The 15,763-nt window shown below is 39.1% G+C and overlaps 1 protein-coding gene across 5 annotated transcripts in view; it reads right to left on the reverse strand.

The window, feature by feature from the left end:
• DOCK1 (dedicator of cytokinesis 1) overlaps positions 1 to 15,763 on the reverse strand; it is a 484,421-nt gene that overhangs the window by 316,546 nt on the left and 152,112 nt on the right. For all 5 annotated transcript variants that reach the window (XM_066618882.1, XM_066618881.1, XM_066618883.1 and 2 more), the window contains exon 27: positions 13,508 to 13,603. In XM_066618882.1, coding sequence (XP_066474979.1) covers positions 13,508 to 13,603 — 96 coding nt within the window. The remainder of the gene's footprint in view (positions 1 to 13,507; positions 13,604 to 15,763) is intronic.

The following is a 15,763-nucleotide window of genomic DNA, read 5'->3' on the forward strand; positions in this document are numbered from 1 at the left end:
AAATTTACCCTCAACTATATATTTTGGGCATGGACCAGAGTTATAAATGTTTGAGTCCGAATGATTTCACTAAACAGAGTGGAAGACTTGAACACTTGCTTAACTCACCCACTAAAACCAATGTGTTTGAACAATGGTTGGATTGTTCCCTACATTTTTTCCATTATTTATTAGCATTTCTGGAAAAAAATATTCTGTAATGGTTCTCTTGGGAAACTTATGGGTTAAAGTGGGAATTTTCTGATATTTTATATTTTAAAATTTCAGTAAGATATAAAAAATTTCAGTAAGAAATTGTGCTAGGCCTACCATTTTAGTTTCGAGAACATTTGACAGGTTTGTTTGATTTTAGTACTGGAAAGGAACAGAAAGAGGGAAGAAAAAGAGGGAAGAAATAATTTTTTTGATATATTCTCCACCTTAAAAAGAATATGAATGTGTGACATGCCATATTTGTCACTATTAAAATATTTGCAATTTTACATGGATCCCAAAGCAAACAATTTGGTCATTTTCCTCAGAAAATTGCTGATTAGTTTATGAGAACATATGATATATACTATTATTATTGTCAACTTCAAAACTACTTCTTATTATGCTTTAATGAAAGCTCACACCTTTCTAGTAAAATTCCAAGAGGGCTACAAATCATTGTACATAAGCAAACAGTATTCTAAAATATTTTTGTTGCTTTTTGTTGAAGTTGAAGGATGAGAAAGGCATTTCTGCACCATGAAGGAAAGTGCAATTGTTTTATGTTAGAGAGGAAAAAAAGAAATGTAATGTATTTTATAATGTTTTTAATTAAAAAGTTCAAAAACTGTTTACAAAATGATCCCACCATAAATATTTTAGAATCCCAAATATTTCAGAGCATTAACTATATTATTTTTATGAAAACTAGACAAATCCCCCAATATAAGCATATGTAGATTAAACTAAGTTGTTTTGTGTGCTACTGGAAAACAACATTGTCACATACATGAGCAGCTCTGTTCCAATGGCCATGTGCATGGTCTCAATGAAGACCATGTCCCTGATCCAGAGACGTTCATAACATGACTTTTGTTTACTTTTGCTGACAGCAATACCCCATTCAACCAAACAAGCTGCTTTTTAGCTCTAAGTCCAAAAAGTAGTGAGCCACCTGATACAGGAGCTACTGTTCAGAAATGGTACACAGTAGCCCAGAACAGGAAGTATGTACAATTTCACAGTGAGCTTGCTCAATAAGTCTACCAACCACAATCTCCCAAGTACCCAAGGCACACACTAGAAGCAACATAAGCATGTGCAGGCTTTTCCATTTTCGCTCCAGCAGGCCTCTGTTGTCCCTTGTCCTCCTCCAACGTCACAAAACCAGACCATAACTTAACTTCATTCACAGGTTGTTAGGTTGGAAATGGCTTGTTGAGGGGAAATGGAGAACAAAAACATGTGCATATATCTAGAATGCACATGATAAAGATTTACTGGTTTGCAGTTCACAGCATGGTTAATTGTTTTGGAATCCGAGCCAGAAACAGTACTATATGTGTGTCAACTATTCATAGAATACTCATCTCTCTGAGGTTCTTTACAGCATATGATTTGTGTGTTTCATCAGACAGCCTATGTTTTTATGGGCTTCAATTCACATCCCCCAAAAATATTTTTTCCTTGTTAGCAAGTAACACACAAGTTCCATTTGTACAGGCACAGCGAATGGAAAAGGTACAAAGCTGCCCAACCATTTTGGAGCTGAAAAATGAAACCTACCAATACCACTGAGCATTCTATACATAAACAGAGTATTTTCCTAAAAAGCCCACAAATCTTAATTTTTACATTTCCTCTTTCAAAAGGTAAAATACATATTCTTGCTCAAAATTACATATTGTGCTATCGTACCATACTATGTAACTTGTAATAAAATGTTATTTGCAAGTGTGTAAAACGTATCATATTGTATTACATTTAGGATCACTCAGGCACAATTTAGAATTTTTATGAGGGAAAGATTTAATTCTTAAAAATGTGTAGCTAAGTACAATATGTGATTGAGATGGCAATAGTTCCACTTTAATGAAATCTCTTATAAAAAGCAGGTATAACAGTGAAAAGCAAGTCTATCATCACTCTCCGATCTGGCGTACTTCTTCATTTCCTGCTAAATTCATTAGCAGTATCATGTGATCCCAACCACTGGTTTACTTAAAAACCTATATGCATATCATGCTTCAACTCCATTTTTAAACCAATAAATGCTGCAGTAATTTTATATTACTTGCTATTTTCATATTACAGGGACAATATTTTCTAAGTTTGCATAATTCCCATAAATCAGCAGTTAACACAGATCTTTGTTTTGAAATTATTCTTGGGAAACAATACATGTAAATATCACTTGTTTTATTAAAAAATAGATCACTGTAAGATACTTTATATAGTCAGGAGAAAATGAAAAAAAAATTAAAAACACTAAAATACAAATTGTTTGCTTTTATTTTTTATTTTATATTTTAGGCTTATAAGAACACTCTTGTACAAACAATACTGGCTATGCTGTCTGTTTTTCCTCAACATTTCATTGCTATATTAAGTTTTTAAAAATCCAATGGATTAATTTTTCATGAGCATTTTAAAATCAAGATAGGATTAGTTCTATAGCATCTGTGTAATAGGCACTAGCTTGATATTATTTGTAAACTCTGTAATTATCATTGCTACTAACAGCATCATAAAGGCACAGCATTCCACTGTCCGACAACAAAGCAGTGGGCTTCCAACAACTTTCAGCATTATTTCCATATTAATAAAGTATGCTTGCAGACTATTTAAAATTAATGTGGACTCCTAGAAGTATGCGCTCCAATTTATTTAGTTGAATACAGTGTGTAAAGCTTAAAAAAAAAGTATATAGTATGTTCCATTTCTACAAGGTACATTTTGGATACTGTAAATTTAAATAGATGAATAGTTTCATAGAAGAGGAAAAGCCAAAAGTCATGCAATATGACTTCATTTTCTGTATTTGTAGTTTGCAAAAATGAAGCCTTGTCATGTGAAAAAGGAAGGCTTTGTTATTAGCACAATGCAGCGCTATTCAAATAGTTTAGAATAAGAAACTGAGCTGAATCAGGAAGTCCAGACTCAGGATGTGCTTACCAATTGAAGACATGTAAACAGTACAGCTGCAGTGCTGGGTGGCGCAACATGCCCATGGTGAGCACACCAGGCCATTGATGTAAACATGCTCCCAAACAGGAAGTACACATTATCCTTTAAACTTGCATTTCAGAACAGCCCCCATTCAGTAAATTGATGGATTATTATAGGCTGGTTGAAGTTCTAAAAAAATGGGGGGAGGACAAAGTATTTTCCTCAGTGCTTAAAAGGGTTAAATGAGTAGACTATCCACACTAGTTTTTATGATTGGCTCTTTTTGGCAAGCTCAATAAAATAAGAGGCAACTGCAGTGGCAAATGGAATAAAATGGAGACAGTAACGTGCCAGCCCAGGAAATTCTTTGGACTGCTTTCTGCATACATGGGATAGCTGTGAACACCAAGGTCTTCACTTTGCATCCTACAAGTTATACCAAGCCAAGATGCTGGACACAGCCAACTCAAAAGGCCACACTGGCTACTGCTATGTGGAACAGATTGTCAAGTGAGGTGGCAGATTCTCCCTCACTGGAGATCTTCAAGCAGAGGTCCAACAGGTATCTGCTGGAGATGCTCTAGGAGTTTTTCCTGGTACAGGTAGGGGGTTGGATTACATGATCATGTGGGTCCCTTCCAATTCAATGATGCTATCAGTCCAGCTCAGTATAATTCTGTTAATATTTGCATTAAACGGGCAACACGGTCATCTCAGGAAACTGAACATCACAATGATACACATACCCCGATATGAAGTCAGCACTATCACCATCAGTCTTTGAAAAGGGGTAGCTACTTCATGGAGTCCAATATGGTGAATTTGTCAAACAAGCAAACCAAAAGCGGTTGAAGACAGTCTTTTTGTTCACTCTGGGAGCCTATTTTGTGAAGTCTATAGTAGTTCTGCATTAAGCTCTTGTTAACCTCTCAAACAGGCTGCTGACATACATGGGGACAGATAACTCTGAACTTTGAATGCTAGTTTTAACTCCCCTACAGCAGCATTTCTCAAACTTGCGACCAGATTTTGGGTGGTCGCAGTCTGCCGTATTCAGGAAACCAGCAAGCATCATGGTGCATGAAGTGGAAGTTGTTTCTGGGTCATGCCAGTGCACAAACCAGCGTCATTGGCCACACCACACCCCAGGCTGCCTGCAGGTTTCTAGTTGCAATGGGCCTGCAACTAACCAAACATCAGGTTGCAACCCACAAGTGGATTGCAGCCCATAGTTTGGGAATGCATTGTATTATGGGCATTGTATGACGCTATGTGGCCAATGACATGGGTCATGAGCTGGCATGACCCAGAAGTGAATTCTGTGCTGCACTTCATAACGCCTGGCAGACGTTAGCCAAAGGTGGTGGGTCCATAACTGACTTTGTTGTTCATGGTCGTTCAAAGCCCAAAAGTTTGGGAACCACTGCCCTACACTGTATACAGAGGACTGTAGTCCTGTCCAGTTTTGATAGTTGGACAAGGAACTTCTTTAGGGACTCCAGGAATTCTCTTTGACTCTTGGAGAAGTGAAAGTACTTACAAAGAGAAGGATGTCCTTTTCAACATCCCACTCTGCACTTCATCCCACTCTTCAGTCACAATTGTCAGGGTCAGGTTCAGATAAGTCAAGATAGTTAACTTGAAAGGCAGTCCTGGCAGAGGCCCAGATCAAAGGGCAATCAACACCTTGGCAGGGATAGGGGAATGCTATGGAAGGTAAAGCAAAGGGAGTTGACTTGTTGACAAAGTTGTTTCTTTAGGAATCTCTATTCTTCCACTTGCAATCCCCCCTCCATCCCACCCCTGGATTCCCTGGATAATGCAGACTTTGCATATACTCAGCAAATAGTTAAATATGCTGTCCAGAAAAATATTACATCAAAGAGAAAAAATAAAGCCAATATACAGATTAGTGAAAATAATTTTACTTGTACATTAGAAACAAAGCACTTGGAACAGCAGACTGAATTTATGCTCATTCTTGAGGCCATAATTTCACAAGCCTCAATTAAAAACTGATTAAACAAGCAGTCCAAGTTTACATCCCAGCTAATAGAGATCCATAATTTTATATTCTTCCCCCCAAGAAGGAGCATGACAGATTTTCATAAATTATGAGGACTAGAATAAAATGCAATGGTGCCTGGAAGTGTGATTTTGCTATGTCTACAGCTGTTGCAGTGTAGCAAGCATGTCTATTTAGGACTCTATGGGACCTGGATTCAAATCCCAACTCAGCCATGAAGGTCACTGGGTGATCTTAAGTCAGCCATCATCTCTCAGCTGTGAAATTAAGACATCCAGAACTGCACCATTCTCAGCTTCTTGGAGGAGGGACAGGCTTAAAATGCAATGAACAACTAATAATGCACAGTTGCTGCTGAATGCCTAATCAAACCTAAGAAACAATGGTAAAACCTCAGTAGTTGAGTCTTATTTAAAGTCTGGTTTTATGTAACAAGGCGCATCTCAAAACAGTCCTGTGCAGCTCAGGATTAAATGCCATTTCACATGGCAGTTAACATATGATAAGCCAATTTGCCTGTTATCATCAGCTCTCTCATACACAGCACTGAGATGCCTTCATTAAAAAACACCACCACATGCATTCAAAGATAATCACTGTCACACAGCAGCAACCATCATCTGGAGAAAGACAAGTTGTCTGAATCCACTCATGGGGCACTGTGGGAACCTCATGCTTAGTTCTCACTAACATTTCTGTGGCACTTTCCAACATAATATGTTGCTTATTTACATACTGTACAAAGAAGTGCTTTACTTCACATCTCGATCTCTTTCAATAGCATAAAAAAATTCAAGGTCATCCATTATCTTCCAAAGAACTTTCTTATAGCCAAGGTATATAATGAATTATCTAGGAAATAAAAACTTCTCTGTTAAATATGCTGCCACACAATCTTGTAATGTACCCATGAGGTTTTAAAGATTCAGTATACAATATATTCAAACAACAAGATTTATTGCACCCAATAAAAACCAACCTAATGCTTTAGAAATATTTTGACAATCTGCCAATCAACCGTGCATTCACTGAAGCAGCAATAATGATTTAAAATGCCATTTTAAAGTTATAACAAACTTGTGTTCAAGTGCTGCACAGAGCCTTCAAGGAGCTGAGCGATAGATTGTGGGTTAGTCTTAGAACCCTGAGAAGTCCAATTTGTAGGTTTTTCACTTTCTAGTCACTATGACTGCAAGGATAGTTTTTTATTTAATTTTTAGCATTAAACATGTTACCCACTACTGAGTTTCACCATACAGTACTTCAGTTTTCCCCCAACTGTCCTCAGTTTGCACAACAGTAAAGTTTAAAAAGTACAGTAGTTAATAATTTAATATTTCTTAACTAAACCTCTGAATTATATATACCTTGTCGAAACAGTACACGCTACATGTAGAACTTCTACATGTAGAACTTCTACCCTATGACCACTTCTAGTGCAAGTTTCTGACAACAGGAAGAGAAAGACACAATTCAAACCTATGTTCCAAGAGCACTGTGTTTCAATTCCTAATTCAGCATTTGAAGTAACAGCAAACTGCTGCAATCCTAACCACACTTTTCTGAGAGTAAGCCCCACAGAACAAAATAGGACTTACTTCTGAGTTGACCTGGTTAGGATTGTGCCCATAATCTCTTAGCACCTATTTCCTTAGCGCTTATTTCCTTAGAAAGGGAAGAACTTAGCAGTATCCTATTCTTTGTCCAACATTATATATTTTGGCAGAACTGAAAGGCAATACATGGGGGGGGGGGAGAACTGGAATGTACCTTACTCCCTTAGGTTAACTCTAAGATAGAATATGCAGCCTGATTATAGAAAAAGATTATACCAAGACTATTATGTCTATCTCAAAAAATAAGAGATGAGCATGATCATTGAAGCATCTATCTCCTGGAATACTGAACTTCTTACAAAGGTTCCCATTCATCCCTATTCACTCAGAGAATTTGTCTCTGCAAATGGGAGCAATTGTTAGGACTATTTTCTATTGTAATATTTGTCATGGAAATATTGTTAAGGTGCCACAGTTATGCAATTCTATTGGGTTGTTTTATGAAGGAACTGAATATTCACTTAACAAAAGTTAACCGTGAAACACCTTGGCAGCATCAATTCTAGCAGGCAATCTTTTATGCATTTGTCCTAAGTTACACGCCTGCAGTACTTTCAAAACTAATTTAAAGTTTTTGGAGCAGCTGACTAATAGCCCAATCCTGAGCTGCCTGGGGCGCACGGCTGCAGTGCTGCCAAAAATGGCTGCTGCCACATCCTGCATGCTTTAGGCAGCTTCCGCCAGCTCCTCAGGAGAAGGGGACTTTTGTCCCCTTCCCTGGGTAAGGAGAGTAGCCCTGCAATGGGGCTACTTGATTCACCGCCAACCAGAAGGTCGGTGGTGAATCAAGAGCCTGTGTGTAAAGTGATGAGTCTCCACCAGTTCTGCCTTCCTCCCTCCCCCCAGCATGCCTACCCCTGCCTCCCCATAACGCCTCCCCCACCCGCCCCCCTTCCTGGAACGCCTCCTCCCCATCTCCCCCCATGCCCCTGCTTACCTCTCTGCTGCTCAGTGGTTCGCGCAACCACCAAAAAGCAGAGGATGGGCACCTGCCTGGCAGTAGCCCAACGCCAACCAGCGTTGGCACTCGCCCAGTAGTAGGGCCTGCAAACATGCCTTACAGTACGTCTGCGACAGTGTGTACCAGCAGTGAGCCAGCGCGCCGAGACCAGGATTGGCTCTACAATGGCTACTCATTTAGAATCTTCATCAAAGATTGGTTTTGGATTGCATCAATCTTTATCTGAAGATACATTATATTTGAATTACTACAACATGGTCTACATGAGACTCCCCCTGAAGACCATTCAGAAATTTCAACGAGAGCAGAATGGGGCTGCACACAGCTGCACTGCTTTATCAATTGCACAGATTGCCAGTCTGTTCCTAGGTACAATTCAAGATTCTGGTTTTGATCTTTAAAATACTAAATAGTTTGGGGCCAGAGAATTTCAAGGACTACCTACAACTCTCATAGGAAACTAACTGCTTACTTAGGTCAACCAGGAGGGTCCTACTTGCATGTCCACCACGGACAGAAGTGCATTTAGCAGTGACACATGAGAGAGCCTTCTGTGCAGTGGTACCCAGATCTTGGAACTCCATACTCCTAGCTAAAGGCTGGCTACATCACTTCCATTCTTATGATGGCAACTGAAAACATTTTTTCTTGTTAGCCATTGGGGGAATAGGTTTATGCTCATCTGTTCTGTCTTCTCTTAGTTACACTGTTTTTATACTGTTTTCTGGTGCTATAAACTATTTAATGTGTTTTATTATATTTTATTGTGATCTCTGAATATGTAGCGAGTTGCCTTGAGCACCTCCCTTGAATGATTGGAAAAGCCAGATACAAATGTTTTAAATAAAATAATTTTTTTGTTATCACACTGACCCAACCCACAAAAACCCTCTACAAAAATATTCATCCATAAATCTTAATCTGACACTGATCCATGAAAGGTAAGTTTATTCACTCTAAAGTTTCTTTGCAGTGCACAGTCTCACAACTTCATTGACACTGAATCACCACTGGTTGAGTGAAACTAAATCCTTTCAGAAATGCATTGAATCTTAAATGGTAAGTGCTCCTTTAAAAATTCTTGGTGCTGCCAGTACTCATTAAATAATTATAGTATGTTCAAATGTAATGCTTTCAAGCCTGTGTCATATTCACAGTGTGCATTTTTAATACAATGCAGTCTGTTAAAAATATCTAGAGAAGGCCAGCTTTCAAATAAAATCTAAAATATTTCAAATAAAATATAAAATAAAATAGCAAGGCCTGCCAAGATTTTGGACTGACAATCAGCCTGAAGAAAACACAGGTCATGGTTCAGGATGTGGACTCACCTCCCTGCATTACAATCTCTGCGCATGAACTGGAGGTTGTCCATGACTTTGTGTACCTTGGCTCAATTATCTCCGACACTCTTTCTCTCGATACCGAGCTAAACAAGCGCATCGGTAAAGCGGCTACCACGTTTTCAAGATTCACAAAGAGAGTCTGGTCCAACAAGAAGCTGACGGAACATACCAAGATCCAGGTCTACAGAGCTTGCGTCCTGAGTACACTTCTGTACTGCAGCGAGTCATGGACTCTTCGCTCACAACAGGAGTGGAAACTGAGCGCTTTCCACATGCGCTGCCTCCAACGCATTCTCAGCATCACCTGGCAGGACAAAGTTCCAAACAACACAGTCCTGGAACGTGCTGGAATCCCTAGCATGTATTCACTGCTGAAACAGAGATGCCTGCATTAGCTCGGTCATGTTGTGAGAATGGATGATGGCCGGATCCCAAAGGATCTCCTCTATGGAGAACTCGTGCAAGGAAAGCGCCCTACAGGTAGACCACAGCTGCGATACAAGGATATCTGCAAGAGGGATCTGAAGGCCTTAGGAGTGGACCTCAACAGGTGGGAAACCCTGGCCTCTGAGCGGCCCGCTTGGAGGCAGGCTGTGCAGCATGGCCTTTCCCAGTTTGATGAGACACTTGGCCAACAGTCTGAGGCAAAGAGGCAAAGAAGGAAGGCCCATAGCCAGGGAGACAGACCAGGGACAGACTGTACTTGCTCCCGGTGTGGAAGGGATTGTCACTCCAGAATCGGCCTTTTCAGCCACACTAGACTCTGTTCCAGAACCACCATTCAGAGTGCGATACCATAGTCTTTCGAGACTGAAGGTTGCCAACAATAAAAGGTGCTGTCAGTACTCATTAAATAATTATAGTATGTTCAAATGTAATGCTTTCAAGCCTGTGTCATATTCACAGTGTGCATTTTTAATACAATGCAGTCTGTTAAAAATAACTAGAGACGGCCAGCTTTCAAATAAAATCTACTGGAATTTAGACAATGAAGCGCCTATCAAAGCATCAAACTACAATCTTACAGTGTAATCCTATGAATGTTTCCACAAAAGTATGTCTCACTTTGTTTACTGGGGCTTACTCTTTAGTAAGTGTTTGAAGGATTTCAGCCTTGGTGTCACAATCCAAATACAGAATTACTACAGACCTGGGTATATACTGCTTTCATAAAGAAAAAGGTGAACCTGCTGCATCTCATTTAAGTCAAAGGCTATGGAAGTTGAGGAAGAAGTTAAGAATACTCCCTTCCTCTTCCACTCCAAGCTCATTGGTCATTAGCCCACTGTATAATCTTTCTCTAGTCTGTAAAGGTTCCTGTCCTTACCTGTGCTAGGAGGAAAGTGGAATTAAAAAGAAGGAAAGGAAAAAAATACTATAGAAATCAGAAGGCTCCTAAAAGTTGTGCTGATGTCTTGCTACCCAGCTACTAGAGGTCAAATCTGGGAAACTGGTATTGACCCTTCCCAAGGAAAAGTCAATTATCCTGAACAAAAGTCCAGAAAGCTCAAACCTTCTGTCCAGCCACAAAAAACTAGGAGCTAGCATGTGTAGTAGCCTTTGTAGCTGAAACTCTCTATCAATATCTTCAGGAGAAACAGAACCCAACCAACCAACACAACTGCAATATGTGGCTGCTTCTGACAACTTTGGTGTCTATACTGTATTAATGATGAATCAATTCGAACAATTCTTTGAGCAAGGAGTCATAGAAAATCATCATGGCAAGCTGTAAAGTGTTCAACCCCCTTAGAGTTTAGTAGCATACATACTACCAGAAACTGGTCAGCTAATGGAGTCAGACTGTAACAATTATAGTACAGGAACACGAATTATATGTCCACATGTGAAGGATACAAAAAGGACAAAGATCTGAAGTGAATGTTAATAAATATGAGAACAAGAGTCATTGCAAATGACAACATCAATGAGGCTGCTAGAGAAGGAATGGGGAAGACCACGAGGATAGGCAAAATATTTCATTCCAAATAGTATTATAATTTTGTAAACATTAAAATGCTATGGAGAGCAGTAAACCCAAAAGAGGAAGCAATCCAAGGAAAGCTTAAAGAAGTTTAAAGGTAAAGTATTTGAAAATTAATACACAAAGCTTTTTCTTAATTCAGAATGTCAAAGAACACAGAAAAGCAATGTGAAGAAGAATTTGCAAACTAAAAACCCTTTTAAGACATGACTGAAGTTAATATGAGGTAGACTGAAGAAGGAAAAAAATTCAGTGTAGGAACCCCCCCCCATGCACAATTGTGGAACTCTGTTGGAAAACTGTGAACAAACAATTCAGTTAGTAAGAATGAAACAATATTTCAAAAAGGACTATATAAATACATACAATAATGTGTAAGAACCATTATTAATCTGCCAAGTTCATTTCTGAAGTTATTTAGACGTTAATATCTTGCTCTGTCATGAAAACGTAAAGTAGCATACTTGTATCGCTAGGCGGTCTCATATCTTAACTTCAAAAAAACAGGCCAGGCAGCCAAATCTTATCCCTCACCAACCCACAGGACGAAATGCTGCCAACAGAGCACCTACTGCATACTATGGGGGGGGGGACGGACACAACCAGATGACCTGGGAGAGGTAAGTAAAAATCTTTTTACTCACTTCCCCATAAGCCACCTGGCTACCAATGAATCTCCTCAGAATGACACCATATCTGACGCAAGTTCATAGAGCCTTAAGGGGCATGGGGGGCCTGGAAAAGAGGAATAGAATCTTGGTGTGTCCTGATCCACTCCATCCTGTTGCCAGTTCAGCCCACTCCATGCCCCAATTCTCCCCAAACTGCCACCTTACCTGCTACATTGCAGGCTGCATGAGCCACTGGAGTGCATGTGGGGCCTTCAGCCATTTGCGCTGCTGTTCCTACGGCATACAACCACAGCGCAGTAACACCAGCCTGGGAGTTATAGCAGCAGATCACAAGATCCATTGCCAAAGGCACTCATTAGCATTGGTCCAAACACTATATGCATTCAGATACTATATAAGCATCCCTAGATTTCAAATCAGTCATTTCTGACTGACAGGATAACACAGATAATGGTACTGCTAAATTCTGGTTTACAATGGCCTAGTACCATTGTTAAAATAATCCAAAAATGAAGTGGATACCTCTTCCAACACACACACATCCCACCAGAGGCATAGCTAAGGAGGGTCAAAACGTCAAGTATTGACAGCACCTGAACCAGCCATGAAAACTGGCCCCTCCACCTTGCTGGCAGAGCCATACTGGGCAACTGAAACAATGCTGTCAGTAGCATTTTGACACCCCCCCTTAGCTACACCACTGCAGCCCACCTCACATGTGTTAATGCAATTTCTATCCTGCTGCCCTTTCTTCAGGAAAACCAAAGGAAACTTCCTTTAAAATACTGCATTTTAGCACTGAAATATTCAAATGCAAAATAATCCTGCCCAATTGCTAAAAAGCCATGTCATTTCACAAGAAACTATAACCCTTGTCAGCAATTTATGCACAGCATGCTGGAAGCGTTGATGTAAGCACAGCAAAGTGCATTTATCAGGATTGCTTCCAATATCTTCCATCTAAAACAAAATCTTATTTACCCAGAAATCATTATGCAATTGAGTATATATCCAGGCATAATTGATCAATGAAATTAACTTCAATAGATCCTGTTATTTAATAGAAAATACTGTTGAGGAGAAAGCTGACACTTTTTGCAGAAATAGTAGAGGCATCCACTGTATTTTATATGTTAAATTCATTTCACTCTAAAATTCTTATTTTTTTTTTAATCTTGTTGAACACCATATGGCATAATTAATTAAAAGTAAACTTGTTTTTTTTTAAAGAGATATTTCTGAAATCCTTGTAAATGTCTTTCCCTAGTGCAAAATTGTTTTGAGATAAAGAACTAGCCATGTTGGTTTATATGTTTGCTGAAAGGAAAAGCCTGCAGGCATGCTATTTATTGTTGCATTGCTCTGTAAAGGACTGCCTGACAGAAGAGATTCCAAAGGAAAATGGACAAAGTCTTTGTGCAGCTAAAGCAATTACAAAGATAACAAAATTTCTCACAATGAAAAGTAGTATTTCTTGGTGTACTCGTTCATAATTTAGTAAAGATCTTCCACTCCATTTCTACACAACAGATAAATAAAAATGTTTTCCAGCATAAACATAAAGACTTCTTTGCTCTTTCTTTTGCAGCCCAAGGGCCGACTTTTATACTATTGATGGCAATCCAACAGAACGGCTTCAGAAGAAACTCCAGAGAAATTAATTGAGCTTATTGAAGCTCACAATAAGGAACTTGCAAAAGTTTCTTACCATTTCTCACAGGGGAGGTTTCCCAAGAAATTAGGCACTTTTGTGAAGTATAATTGCAACAATATATTTCAATCTTTGCCAAGAGGAACTTACTATGAGTTCTGAATCACGCCCCATTGAGATGACTGTTCTGTTTACTGTCCTCAGTAGCTTTTCCATAATAATCTGCACATGTCGATGTGTTGGACCCTTAAGACAAAACATAAAACCAACAAAAAACATTGATTACTATGGTTACTCAACCAGCAAGTCTGTTACTAGAACTAGCATCCTCATAGAAAGCTTAAGTTTCACTCTCAGCAAGAATCAGTCTTCAGTAAAGAGCTAATCTGAACTGTTGACTAATAGTATAGAAGTCCACTATAGATGAAGCATGGTGAAGTTTCGCCTTTGCCATCTCCATCTGCTCCTTATCCAACTTTGACAGGGCTGCACCTTCCCCTTCCAGAAGCTAACCAAATTGCTCTGCGAAAAGGAGAAGCAGCCATCAAGCTGTAAAAAGAAACTGATGTTACTGTTTTAATAACATAGGCCAACATACATTTTGTTGTTGTAAAAATTAGACCTATTCTTGGGTATATTTGGAGTGCTGAATAAAAAAATGGCATCAGTTTTTCAGATCAGCTCTAGTTTGGGGGAGTATGGCATAGCGACCTTATATGCTGATTCAAGCAGCTTTCTCATGAGGCATCCAACAACATGGTTTCCTCATGAGGAAGCTGCTTGAATCAGTATATAGGGTTGTTATGCCATACCATTTTGTTATGCCAAAATGGTGAAAACCTTGTAACCCTATGCAGTCTGCACTCCCAACACCCTGTAGAGATGCCATTGGGTGTTGGGCCAAAATGTTAGTATTTTGTTAGTATGATTTGCTAATGTTTTGTACTTGTTCAGGAGTGTTCAGTACATGCAGATACATGAACTTGCTTAGCAGTTGCATCTCTCAGTGGAGAATGGATGCATCTTATTTCTAGCGTACATGTACATGTCAATGCATACACATGAGCACTGAAGCACCATGCAACAGCCAGCCTGCTATTTTGCATGGAGGAACTCCACAGATGGATTGTGAACGACTGATCACAAATTGCACTGCTGTTCCATTTTCCAAGTTTTGTCTTTAGGAAAAGAACAATTATTCTTGTGGTTTTTAAATCAATAGAGTACAAGCTGTTCAGAGAACATTGATACAACAGATTAGTTTGCCATATCTAATATTTCTATTTCATACTTACCCCTGCTAATTGGGTAAGAGACACTTTTTCAAGTGGGTGCTCCTCTTTTTAGCAGGGGGAGAGTAACTGGCCCACCTCACTGGCCCACCTCAGTGCCTTTTCTAGTGGCTGCCTGCTGGTGTTCTTTTTGCATCTTTTCAGATTGTGAGCCCTTTTGGGACAGGGAGCCATTAGTTATTTGATTTTTCTCTGTAAACTGCTTTGTGAACTTTTAGTTGAAAAGCAGTATATAAATACTGTTAATAATAATAATAATAATACCCCCAAAATTAGAGCCAATAAGGCAAAACTGATGTTATTGTTGGATTCAGTACCCCAAAAATAACCTAAATTTGTTCAAACATCTTTGGCAACTTAAAAAAAAATTTGTTGGTCTGTGCAATTTGCTAATTATCAGTTATATTGGAATCACTGTCAGCTAAAGAGTGGGGTAAAATGTTTTAAATAAACTAAATAAAACTTTCAAACGCAGTGGCAAAGACAGACCAAAGTAGATTAGGAAGACCAAATTGGAACCCAAGGACAGAAATGAATAATAAGAGTGAGGAAGCCACACGTCTTTGGTAGTATAGCACAAGTGGGTACATTCCTCCATTTCACTGCCTTTAGTAGATACCTGGGATTTCTAACATGTCTGAACATCCAGTTCTAAAAACACATTAGTTTTTGTTTTGACACCACTGTTGATATATATATTTAAATGTACAATAAAGTTCTTCATGAATTGTGACTCCAAGTACACGAATTACATGTGGGTATTGATCACAGGTAAGGCGTCTGTGAGTGGCATAGCTAAGGGGGTGCAGGGGGTAGCAGTTGCACCGGACATCAAGCTTTAGGGAGGTAACAAGCTGAGCTTGACACTAGTGACCAAAATTATGAAAATTTTGGTATGTATGAATAATACCATCATGTTATATATGATTGGAAAGATCATTTAACGCAGAATACAATGAAACAAACTGCATTGGAATGTCTGTATTCTATTAAAAGTTATGGCCAATTAACCAGAAAATGAAAACACAACTGCCTTATGGAACAGAAAGTGGATTTTCTTAACTCAAAACTGACCTATGAGACTGATTGTCCTGAGAGCCAATGACATGTTATT

This window comes from Tiliqua scincoides, chromosome 3, assembly GCF_035046505.1.
Source record: "Tiliqua scincoides isolate rTilSci1 chromosome 3, rTilSci1.hap2, whole genome shotgun sequence".
Classification (NCBI taxonomy): domain Eukaryota; kingdom Metazoa; phylum Chordata; class Lepidosauria; order Squamata; family Scincidae; genus Tiliqua; species Tiliqua scincoides.